The sequence below is a fragment of the Fringilla coelebs genome, assembly GCF_963513975.1.
Source record: "Fringilla coelebs genome assembly, chromosome: 37".
Lineage (NCBI taxonomy): Eukaryota > Metazoa > Chordata > Aves > Passeriformes > Fringillidae > Fringilla > Fringilla coelebs.
The window spans coordinates 603119-615572 of record NC_140063.1 but is presented as its reverse complement, the minus strand read 5'-3'; the positions used below and the strand labels follow the sequence as shown (position 1 = coordinate 615572).

Sequence of the window (12454 nt, the reverse complement as noted above, 5' to 3'; positions counted from 1 at the left end):
GGAACCTTCCGGAACCATCCCAGAAGCTTCCGGAACCTTCCCAGATCCCCCTGGAACCTTCTGGAACCACCCAGGAACCTTCCGGAACCTTCCCAGATCCCCCTGGAACCTTCCAGAACCTTCTGGAACCTTCCGGAACCATCCCAAATCCACCCAGGATCCCCCCTCATTCCCGGCCAGGTTTTGGGGGGGATTTTTGGGAAGAATTTGGGGTTTTTTGGGGAAGGATTTTGGGGTGTTTTTGGGGGAGGATTTTGGGGTTTTTTGGAGGATTTTCGGAAGGATTTTGGGGTTTTTTGGAAAGATTTTGGGGTTTTTTGGGGGGATTTTGGGGAAGGATTTTGGGGTTTTTTGGAGGATTTTAGGGGTTTTTTTAGAGGATTTTGGGGTTTTTCAGAAGGATTATGGGGTTTTTTGGAGGATTTTAGGGAAGGATTTTGGGGGGATTTTGGGGTTTTTCAGAAGGATTTTGGAGGTTTTTTTGGGGGGATTTTGGGGAAGGATTTTGGAGAATTTCTGGAAGATTTTGGGGTTTTTTTTTGGAGGATTTTGGGGAGGATTTTGGGGTTTTTCAGAAAGATTTTGGGGGGGATTTTGGGGAAGGATTTTGGGGTTTTTCGGAAGGATTTTGGGATTTTTTGGGGGGGATTTTGGGGAAGGATTTTGGGTTTTTTTTGAGGATTTTAGGGAAGGATTTTGGGGCATTTTGGGGTTTTTCAGAAGGATTTTGGAGGTTTTTTTGGGGGGGGATTTTGGGGAAGGATTTTGGGGTTTTTTGGAGGATTTTAGGGGTTTTTTTAGAGGATTTTGGGGTTTTTCAGAAGGATTATGGGGTTTTTTGGAGGATTTTGAGGAAGGATTTGGGGGGATTTTGGGGTTTTTCAGAAGGATTTCGAGGTTTTTTTGGGGGGGATTTTGAGGAAGGATTTTGGAGAATTTCTGGAAGATTTTGGGGTTTTTTTGGAGGATTTTGAGGAGGATTTTGGGGTTTTTTGGAAGGATTTTGGGGAAGGATTTTGGTTTTTTTTGGAGGATTTTGAGGAAGGATTTTGGGGCATTTTGGGGTTTTTCAGAAGGATTTTGGAGGTTTTTTTGGGGAGGATTTTGAGGAAGGATTTTGGAGAATTTCTGGAAGATTTTGGGTTTTTTTTGGAGGATTTTGAGGGTATTTTGGGGGAGTTTTGAGGTTTTTTTTAGGGTGGGATTTTGGGGCTGTCCCCATCAATAAATTCTGCTTTGGTACCGATGTCACCTCGTGTGTCCCCTCCCCCCCAAATTTGTCACCCCCTCCCCAAAAAAATGACCCAAAAACACCCCCCAAGATCATCCAAAGGTTTTTATTCCCAAAAAATCCCAAAAAAAGGAAAAAAAAGGGGAGGGGGGGCACCACGGGGAGGGGGGGGGAGGGGTGACAAAGGGGGCGTGTCCCGATTTGGGGGGGGGGGGAGGGGCCGGGACCCCCCCTCAGATTTTCTTCTTCTGTGGCCGGACCCTGGGGAAGAGCTGGGGGGGGGAAGGGGAGGTGAGACCCCCACCCCAAAAAATGAAATTTTACCCTAAAAAATAAATCCTCACCCAAAAATAAACCCTCACCCCAAAAAATGAAATTTTACCCTAAAAAGTAAACCCCCACCCCAAAAAATGAAATCTTATCCTAAAAAATAAACCCCCACCCCAAAAATAAACCCCCACCCCAAAAAATGAAATTTTACCCTAAAAAATAAACCCCCACCCCAAAAATAAACCCCCATCCCCAAAATAACCCCCCACCCCAAAAATAAAACCCCCACCCCAAAAAAACCCCAAAACCGCAAATCCCAAAAAATAAAACCCGACCCTAAAAAACAAAATTTAACCCCAAAAAATAAAAGGCCCTCCCCAAACGATCCTGTGGGACCCCTCCCCAATGGATTTATCCCCCCTAGGACCCCTCCCCAAACCCTTTATGCCCTTTAGGACCCTTCCCCAAATCCTTTATCCCCTACAGGACCCTTCCCCAAACCCTTTATCCCCTATAGGACCCCTCCCCAAACCCTTTATCCCCTTTAGGACCCCTCCCCAAACCCTTTATGCCCTATAGGACCCCTCCCCAAACCCTTTATGCCCTTTAAGACCCCTCCCCAGTGGATTTATCCCCTCTAAGACCCCTCCCCAGTGGATTTATCCCCCCTTAGACCCCTTCCCAAACCCTTTATCCCCTACAGGACCCCTCCCCAGTGGATTTATCCTCTATAGGACCCCTCCCCAAATCCTTTATCCCCTTTAGGACCCCTCCCCAAACCCTTTATGCCCTTTGGGACCCCTCCCCAATGGATTTATCCCCTCCAAGACCCCTCCCCAGTGGATTTATCCTCTACAGGACCCCTCCCCAAACCCTTTATGCCCTATAGGACCCCTCCCCAATGGATTTATCCCCTCTAAGACCCCTCCCCAAACCCTTTATCCCCTACAGGACCCCTCCCCAGTGGATTTATCCCCCCTTAGACCCCTCCCCAAATCCTTTATGCCCTTTAGGACCCCTCCCCAAACCCTTTATCCCCTATAGGACCCCTCCCCGATGAATTTAACCCCTCCAAGACCCCTCCCCAGTGGATTTATCTCCCCTAAGACCCCTCCCCAGTGGATTTATTCCCTATAGGACCCCTCCCCAAACCCTTTATCCCCTATAGGACCCCTCCCCAGTGGATTTATCCCCTCCAAGACCCCTCCCCAATGAATTTATCCCCTCCAGGACCCTTCCCCAATGGATTTATCCCCTCCAAGACCCCTCCCCCAATGGATTTATCCCCTACAGGACCCCTCCCCAATGGATTTATCCCCTCTAAGACCCCTCCCCAAACCCTTTATCCCCTCTAAGACCCCTCCCCAAACCCTTTATCCCCTCTAAGACCCCTCCCCAAACCCTTTATCCCCTCCAAGACCCCTCCCCAGTGGATTTATCCCCTATAGGACCCCTCCCCAAACCCTTTATGCCCTATAGGACCCCTCCCCAATGGATTTATCCCCCCTAAGACCCCTCCCCAAACCCTTTAACCCCTATAGGACCCCTCCCCAAACCCTTTAACCCCTACAGGACCCCTCCCCAGTGGATCTAACCCCTACAGGACCCCTCCCCAAACACCCCTCCCCCCTCAGGTGCCCCCCAGCCCCCCTCACCCCGAAGTAGTTGCGGGGCACGTATCCCTCGTGGCCGTAGAGGGACCCCCACCACCAGTCGAGCTCCTCGGGGGGCTGGCGGCGCAGCACGGTCACCGGCTCGCCCTCGCGGAACGAGAGCTCGTCCCCGAACTCGGCGCTGTAATCCCAGAGCGCGTACACCACGCCGCTGTTCAGCACGCCCATGCCCTGCTCCACCTCTGCGGGGACACCCCGAAACCCAGAGAGTCACCCCAAAACTGCCCCGACACCCCCAGACCACCCTGTAACCAAAAACATCCATAGAGACCCGAAAATCCCCAAATCTTCCGAAATCCCCACACCACGGCGCTGTTCAGCACGCCCATGCCCTGCTCCACCTCTGCGGGGACACCCCGAAACCGAGAGAGTCACCCCAAAACCCAAAATGCCACCCCAAAACTGTCCTGAGACCCCCAGACCACCCCGTACCCAAAAACATCCATAGAGACCCAAAATAATCCCAAAAATCCCCAAATATCGGCAAATATCCCCAAATCTTCCCAAATCCCCACACCACGGCGCTGTTCAGCACGCCCATGCCCTGCTCCACCTCTGCGGGGACACCCCGAAACCCAAAATGTCACCCCAAAACTGCCCCGACACCCCCAGACCACCCCGTACCCAAAAACATCCATAGAGACCCCAAAAATCCCCACCCCACACCATGCCGCTGTTCAGCACGCCCATGCCCTGCTCCACCTCTGTGGGGACACCCCAAAACCGAGAGAGTCACCCCAAAACCATCCTGAAATCCAGGAACCGCCCCGTACCCAAAAACATGCATAGAGACCCGAAATAATCCCAAATATCCCCAAAAATCCCCACCCCACACCACGGCGCTGTTCAGCACGCCCATGCCCTGCTCCACCTCTGCGGGGACACCCCGAAACCCAAAATGTCACCCCAAAACTGCCCTGAGACCCCCGGACCACCTCGTACCCAAAAACGTCAACAGGAACCCAAATATCCCCAAAAATCCACACCCAACACCACGGCGCTGTTCAGCACGCCCATGCCCTGCTCCACCTCTGCGGGGACACCCCGAAACCCAGAGAGTCACCCCAAAACCCACAGAGTCACCCCAAAACTGCCCCGAGACCCCCAGACCACCCCGTACCCAAAAACATCCATAGAGACCCCAAAATCCCCAAATATCGGCAAAAATCCCCAAAAATCCCCACCCCACACCACGGCGCTGTTCAGCACGCCCATGCCCTGCTCCACCTCTGCGGGGACATCCCGGAACACACAGAGTCACCCCAAAACACAGAGAGTCACCCCAAAACTGCCCCGAGACCCGGGAACCGCCCCGTACCCAAAAACATCCATAGAGACCCGAAATAATCCCAAATGTCCCCAAAAATCCACACCCCACACCACGGCGCTGTTCAGCACGCCCATGCCCTGCTCCACCTCTGCGGGGACACCCCGGAACCCAGAGAGTCACCCCAAAACCCAGAGAGTCACCCCAAAACCCAGAGAGTCACCCCAAAACTGCCCCGAGACCCCCAGACCACCCTGTACCCAAAAACATCCATAGAGACCCGAAATAATCCCAAATATCAGCAAATATCCCAAAATATCCCCAAATCCCCGCTGTTCAGCACGCCCATGCCCTGCTCCACCTCTGCGGGGACACCCCGGAACCCAAAATGTCACCCCAAAATCATCCTGAAATCCAGGAACCGCCCCGTACCCAAAAACATCAACAGAAACCTCAAATATCCCCAAAAATCCCCAAAGCCCCCAGTCCCTCCCAGTCCCTCCCAGTCCCTCCCAGTACAAACCAGTACAAACCAGTACAGACCAGTGAGGTAGCTGGAGCAGTCGGCGTAGCCCTCGCGGTACGGGTCGCACCATGAACCCCATAAACCCCATAACCCCACATCCCCAGTTCCCCCCAGTCCCTCCCAGCTCCCCCCAGTCCCTCCCAGTCCCTCCCAGTCCCTCCCAGTACAGACCAGTGAGGTAGCTGGAGCAGTCGGCGTAGCCCTTGCGGTTCGGGTCGCACCATAAACCCCACAAACCCCATAAACCCTGAACCTCCCAGTCCCTCCCAGTGCTCCCAGTGCTCCCAGTCCCTCCCAGTACAGACCAGTGAGGTAGCTGGAGCAGTCGGCGTAGCCCTCGCGGTACGGGTCGCACCATGAACCCCATAAACCCCCATAACCCCACACCCCCAGTCCCTCCCAGTCCCTCCCAGCCCCTCCCAGTCCCTCCCAGTCCCTCCCAGTACAGACCAGTGAGGTAGCTGGAGCAGTCGGCGTAGCCCTCGCGGTATGGGTCGCACCATAAACCCCATAAACCCCAATCCCAGTACCCCCATAACCCCATAAACCCCATAAACCCTGAACCTCCCAGTCTCCCCCAGTCCCTCCCAGCCCCTCCCAGTACAAACCAGTACAAACCAGTACAGACCAGTGAGGTAGCTGGAGCAGTCGGCGTAGCCCTCGCGGTACGGATCGCACCATGAACCCCCGGTACCCCGATAACCCCCAATCCCCCACATCCCCTGACCCTCCCAGTCCCTCCCAGCCCCTCCCAGTCCCTCCCAGTACAGACCAGTGAGGTAGCTGGAGCAGTCGGCGTAGCCCTCGCGGTACGGATTGCACCACAAACCCCATAAACCCTCATAACCCCAATCCCAGTACCCCCATAACCCCAATCCCCCACATCCCCAGTCCCTCCCAGTCCCTCCCAGCCCCTCCCAGTCCCTCCCAGTCCCTCCCAGTGCTCCCAGTACAGACCAGTGAGGTAGCTGGAGCAGTCGGCGTAGCCCTCGCGGTACGGGTCGCACCATGAACCCCACAAACCCCCATAAACCCCAATCCCAGTACCCCCATAACCCCATACCCCCACATCCCCTGACCCTCCCAGTCCCTCCCAGTCCCTCCCAGTACAGACCAGTGAGGTAGCTGGAGCAGTCGGCGTAGCCCTCGCGGTACGGGTCGCACCATAAACCCCATAAACCCCAATCCCAGTACCCCCATAACCCCATACCCCCACATCCCCTGACCCTCCCAGTCCCTCCCAGTGCTCCCAGTCCCTCCCAGTCCCTCCCAGTCCCTCCCAGTACAGACCAGTGAGGTAGCTGGAGCAGTCGGCGTAGCCCTCGCGGTACGGGTCGCACCATAAACCCCACAAACCCCATAAACCCTGAACCTCCCAGTCCCTCCCAGTCCCTCCCAGTCCCCCCCAGTCCCTCCCAGTCCCCCCCAGTCCCTCCCAGTCCCTCCCAGTGCTCCCAGTACAGACCAGTGAGGTAGCTGGAGCAGTCGGCATAGCCCTCGCGGTACGGGTCGCACCATAAACCCCATAAACCCTGAACCTCCCAGTCCCTCCCAGTGCTCCCAGCCCCTCCCAGTACAAACCAGTCCCTCCCAGTACAGACCAGTGAGGTAGCTGGAGCAGTCGGCGTAGCCCTCGCGGTACGGGTCGCACCATAAACCCCATAAACCCCATAAACCCTGAACCTCCCAGTCCCTCCCAGTCCCTCCCAGTCCCTCCCAGTACAGACCAGTGAGGTAGCTGGAGCAGTCGGCGTAGCCCTCGCGGTACGGGTCGCATTTCTCCACCGCCAGGCTGCCGTCGCTGGCCGTGGTGGCGAAGATGGCGGCGCCGTGCCGCACCAGGGCCACGCACACGCCGGTGTCGTTGCACGAGGCCGCGCAGTGCAGGGGGGTCCTGCCAGACCGGGCACCCCCAAAAGTCAGGGGGGCACCCCAAAAGTTGGGGGGATCCCCCAGGGGTGTCGCCGTGCTTTGGGGTTGGGTTCTGGTTATGGCTCGTTGGTAGGGAGGGAAGGGTGTGGGGGTTTGGGGTCACCGAGGGTTTTGGGGTCACCGAGGGTTTGGGGGTGTTCAGGGGGTTTTGGGGTCACTGAGGGTTTGGGCGTTTTGGGGTCACCGAGGGTTTTGGGGTCCCCGAGGGTTTGGGGGTGTTCAGGAGGTTTGGGGTCCCCGAGGGTTTGGGGGTGTTCAGGGGGTTTTGGGGTCCCCGAGGGTTTGGGGTTTATTGGGGACACGCCGGTGTCGTTGCACGAGGCCGCGCAGTGCAGGGGGGTCCTGACAGAACAGGGACCCCCAAAAAGTCAGGGGGGCACCCCAAAAGTGGGGGGGATCCCCCAGGGGTGTCGCCGTGCTATGGCTCGTTGGAGGGGAAGGAAGGGTGTGGGGGTTTTGGGGTCACCGAGGGTTTGGGGGGTTTGGGGTCACCGAGGGTTTGGGGGGTTTGGGGTCACCGAGGGTTTGGGGAGCACTGGGGGTTTTGGGGTCACCGAGGGTTTTGGGGTCACTGAGGGTTTGGGGGTGTTCAGGAGGTTTAGGGTCCCCGAGGGTTTGGGGGTGTTCAGGAGGTTTAGGGTCCCCGAGGGTTTGGGGGTTTTGGGGTCCCCGAGGGTTTGGGGGGTTTGGGGTCCCCGAGGGTTTGGGAGTTTTGGGGTCACCGAGGGTTTGGGGGGTTTTGGGGTCCCCGAGGGTTTGGGGGGTTTGGGGTCCCCGAGGGTTTGGGGTTTTTTGGGGACACGCCGGTGTCGTTGCACGAGGCCGCGCAGTGCAGGGGGGTCCTGACAGACCGGGCACCCCCAAATCAGGGGGGCACCCCAAAAGTTGGGGACCACCTCAAGTCCCATCCTCCAAGTCTGCCCCCCCGCGGTGTCGCACCAGCCGTGGCTGTCGGGGTCCTGTCCCCCCATTGTCCCCATGTCCCCATGGTCCCCATTGTCCCCTCGATGTCCCCATGTCCCCATGTCCCCATGTCCCCATTGTCCCCATGTCCCCATGTCCCCATGTCCCCATGTCCCCATGTCCCCATTGTCCCCATTGTCCCCATGTCCCCATTGTCCCCACTGTCCCCGCTGTCTCACCAGCCGTGGCTGTCAGGGTCCTGTCCCCCCGTGTCCCCTGCATTGTCCCTATTGTCCCCATTGTCCCCATGTCCCCATTGTCCCCATGTCCCCATGTCCCCACTGTCCCCGCTGTCTCACCAGCCGTGGCTGTCGGGGTCCTGTCCCCCCGTGTCCCCCCATGTCCCCATGTCCTCCCATTGTCCCCATGTCCCCTCGATGTCCCCATGTCCCTATGTCCCCCACATTGTCCCCATGTCCCCCCATGTCCCCATGTCCCCATGTCCCCTCGATGTCCCCTCGATGTTCCCATGTCCCCCCATTGTCCCCATGTCCCCCTGTCCCCATGTCCCCTGGTCTCTCACCATCCGTGGCTGTCGGGGTCTCGTCCCCCCCACTGTCCCCATTGTCCCCATGTCCCCTCGATGTCCTCATGTCCCCATTGTCCCCATGTCCCCCCATTGTCCCCATGTCCCCATGTCCCCTCGATGTCCCCATGTCCCCTCTGTCTCACCATCCGTGGCTGTCGGGGACTCGTCCCCCACACTGTCCCCACTGTCCCCATTGTCCCCATGTCCCCTCGATGTCCCCATGTCCCCACACTGTCCCCATGTCCCCATGTCCCCCCATTGTCCCCTCGATGTCCCCATGTCCCCATTGTCCCCATTGTCCCCAATGTCCCCATGTCCCCGGTCTCTCACCACCCGTGGCTGTCGGGGGAGTTGACGTTGGCGCCGCTGGCGATCAGGAACTCCACGATGGCGTAGTTGGCGCCGCAGATGGCGTTGTGCAGCGCCGTGATGCCCTCGTCGTTGGGCTGGCTGGGGTCGTTCAGCTGGGGACAGCGGCCTGTCCCCTCACTGCCACCGGGGACACCGCGGGACACCCCGGGGACACCCCCGGGACACCCCTGGGACACCCCTGGGACACCCCCGGCACACCCCCGGGACACCCCGATGTCCCTGCTGTCACCCAGCCCCCACCTGTCCCCTCACTGCCACCCGGGACACCCAGGGGACACCCCCGGGACACCCCCGGGACACCCCTGACGTCCCTGCTGTCACCCTGTCCCCACCTGTCCCCTCACTGCCACCCAGGACACCCCCAGGGGACACCCCCGGGACACCCCAGGGCCACCCGCAATGTCCCTGCTGTCACCCAGCCCCGCTGTCCCCAACCCCTGTCCCCTCACTGCCACCCAGGGACACCCCCGGGGACACCCCTGATGTCCCTGCTGTCACCCAGCCCCGCTGTCCCCAACCCCCTCTCCCCACCTGTCCCCTCACTGCCACCCGGGACACCCCCAGGGACACCCCAGGGACACCCCTGATGTCCCCACTGTCCCCAAGCCCTTGTCCCAACTGTCCCTACCTGTCCCCAACCCCTTGTCCCCATTGTCCCCCCGGTGTCACCTCGGCCACCGCCTGCTGCACCACGTCCAGCTCCCCCTGCCCCCCCCCAGTGTCCCCAGTGTCCCCTGTCCCCAGTGTCACCTTGGCCACCGCCTGCTGCACCACGTCCAGCTCCCCCCCCGGTGTCCCATTGTCCCCCCGGCGTCACCTCGGCCACCACCTGCTGCACCACGTCCAGCTCCCCCTGCCCTCCCTGCCCCCCCGGTGTCCCCGGTGTCCCCACTGCCCCCTGGTGTCCCCATTGTCCCCCCGGTGTCACCTCGGCCACCGCCTGCTGCACCACGTCCAGCTCCCCCTGCCCCCCCCGGTGTCCCCATTGTCCCCCCGGTGTCACCTCTGCCACCGCCTGCTGCACCACGCCCAGCTCTCCCTGCCCTCCCGGTGTCCCCACTGCCCCCCCGGTGTCCCCACTGCCCCCCCGGTGTCCCCGGTGTCCCCCCGGTGTCACCTCGGCCACCGCCTGCTGCACCACGTCCAGCTCCCCCTGCCCCCCCGGTGTCCCCACTGCCCCCCCGGTGTCCCCACTGCCCCCCCGGTGTCCCCGGTGTCCCCCCGGTGTCACCTCGGCCACCGCCTGCTGCACCACGTCCAGCTCCCCCTGCCCCCCCCGGTGTCCCCACTGCCTCCCCAGTGTCTCCTGTCCCCCCGGTGTCCCCATTGTCCCCCCGGTGTCACCTCGGCCACCACCTGCTGCACCACGTCCAGCTCCCACCCCAGTGTCCCCCCTGCCCCCCCGGTGTCCCCGATGTCCCCAGTGTCCCCTGTCCCCGGTGTCACCTCGGCCACCGCCTGCTGCACCACGTCCAGCTCCCCCTGCCCTCCCCAGTGTCACCACTGCCCCCCTGGTGTCCCCTGTCCCCCCAGTGTCCCCATTGTCCCCCCGGTGTCACCTCTGCCACCGCCTGCTGCACCACGTCAAGCTCCCACTGCCACCCCCGGTGTCCCCTGTCCCCGGTGTCCCCACTGTCCCCCCGGTGTCACCTCGGCCACCGCCTGCTGCACCACGTCCAGCTCCCCGGTCAGGGCGGCGTCCAGCAGCAGCACCAGCGGGTTCAGCCGCACCCGCGCCCCGGGGCGGCGCCGCGGCGAGGAGGGGTCGCGCAGGGCCGAGCGCAGCTCCTGCCACACCGGGGACATCAGCTCGGACACTGGGGACAGCACCCGGACAGCCCCGGACCTCGGGGACACCAACCCGGGACAGCCCCGGACCTCGGGGACATCACCTGGACCTCGGGGACACCAACCCGGGACAGCCCCGGACCTCGGGGACACCAACCCGGGACAGCCCCGGACCTGGGGGACATCACCTCGGACACTGGGGACAGCACCCGGACAGCCCCGGACCTCGGGGACATCACCCAGACCTCGGGGACATCACCCCGGGACAGCCCCGGACCTCGGGGACACCACCTGGACCTTGGGGACATCACCTGGACCTTGGGGACATCACCTTGGACATTGGGGACGCCACCCCGGGGACATTGGGGGACACAGAGGACACCCCCGGGGCATTCCAGGGGACAGGGACACCTCGGGGGACAGCCCCGGACCTCGGGGACACCACCTGGACCTTGGGGACATCACCCGAACCTCGGGGACATCACCTTGGACATTGGGGACGCCACCCCGGGGACATTGGGGGACACAGAGGACACCCCCGGGGCATTCCAGGGGACAGGGACACCTCGGGGGACTCAGAGTGACAAGGACCGGGGGGTCCCAGAGGGACAGGGACACTGGGGGAGGGTCTGTAAGGGACAGGGACACTGGGGGAGGGTCGCAGAGGGACAGGGACACCTCGGGGATCCCAGAGGGACAGGGACACTGAGGGGGGTCTCCAAGTGATAGTGACACTGGGGGAGGGTCCCAGAGGGACAGGGACACTGGGGGGGGGGGGTCCCAGAGGGACAGGGACACTGGGGGGGGGGGGGTCCCAGAGTGACAGGGACACCTCGGGGGTCTCAGAGTGACAGTGACACCGGGGAGGGTCCCAAAGTGACAGGGACACCTCGGGGGACTCCAAGGGACAAGGACCGGGGGGTCCCAGAGGGACAGGGACACCTCGGGGGGGTCTCCAAGTGACCGTGACACCGGGGGAGGGTCCCAGAGTGACAGGGACACCTCGGGGGTCTCAGAGGGACAGTGACACCGGGGGAGGGTCCCAGAGTGACAGGGACACCTCGGGGGGGGTCTCAGAGGGACAGGGACACCGGGGGAGGGTCCCAGAGTGACAGGGACACCTCGGGGGGGGTCTCAGAGGGACAGTGACACCGGGGGAGGGTCCCAAAGTGACAGGGACACCTCGGGGGGGTCTCCAAGTGACAGTGACACCGGGGGAGGGTCCCAAAGTGACAGGGACACCTCGGGGGGGGGTCTCAGAGGGACAGTGACACCGGGGGAGGGTCCCAAAGTGACAACACCCCCGCGCCACACCCCGCCCGTCCCCACTCACCGGCACCTGCCCCGCGCCCCCGGGCGCCGCCACCGCCGGTGCCACCGGCGGCGAACTCTCCACGGCGGGAGGAGGAGGAGGAGGAGGAGGAGGAGGAGGAGGAGGCGACAGTGGCAGCGCCACCTCCGCGCCGCCCTCCGCCGGTGTCGCCGCCGCGCCGGGGCGGTGCAGCAGGCGCGGGATCAGCTGCCGGTAGTGGCGGGTGCGCGCCGGGGCGGCGGCGGGCCCGGGGCTCTGCTCCATCGAGCCCCGGCGCTTGAGCGGCCGCGGCATCTCCGCCAGCACCCGGGCCACCTCCTGGAACTCGGGCACCCGGCGGGCCTCGGGCGGCAGCAGCGGCTGCAGCCGCGTCGGGCTCAGCGGCCGGGCCGGGGGTCCCTCCGGGGGTCCCTCCGGGGGTCCCTCCGGGGATCCCTCCGGGTCCGAGCAGCGCAGGAGCCGCTCCAGCTCCGCCTCGGCCTCGGGAGGGTCGGGGGGCGCGGGGCGGGTGGGAGCTGGGGAGGGGGAGAGGGGAGTGAGGGGGAGGGCATGGAATTGGGGAGGGGGAGAGGGGAGTGAGAGGGAGAGCAT

At 61.9% G+C, this 12454-nt stretch overlaps 1 protein-coding gene across 1 annotated transcript in view; it reads right to left on the bottom strand.

Annotated features, from left to right (window-relative positions):
• Positions 1-1391: 1391 nt before the first annotated feature.
• PPP1R13L (protein phosphatase 1 regulatory subunit 13 like) overlaps positions 1392-12454 on the bottom strand; it is a gene marked incomplete at its 5' end in the record, with an annotated part of 14699 nt that continues 3636 nt past the window's right edge. The window contains 8 exons of the mRNA XM_084224407.1: positions 1392-1503; positions 3157-3336; positions 3859-3878; positions 6695-6861; positions 8722-8855; positions 9433-9468; positions 10450-10551; positions 11930-12378. Coding sequence (XP_084080533.1) covers positions 1465-1503; positions 3157-3336; positions 3859-3878; positions 6695-6861; positions 8722-8855; positions 9433-9468; positions 10450-10551; positions 11930-12378 — 1127 coding nt within the window. The 3' untranslated portion in view covers positions 1392-1464. The remainder of the gene's footprint in view (positions 1504-3156; positions 3337-3858; positions 3879-6694; positions 6862-8721; positions 8856-9432; positions 9469-10449; positions 10552-11929; positions 12379-12454) is intronic.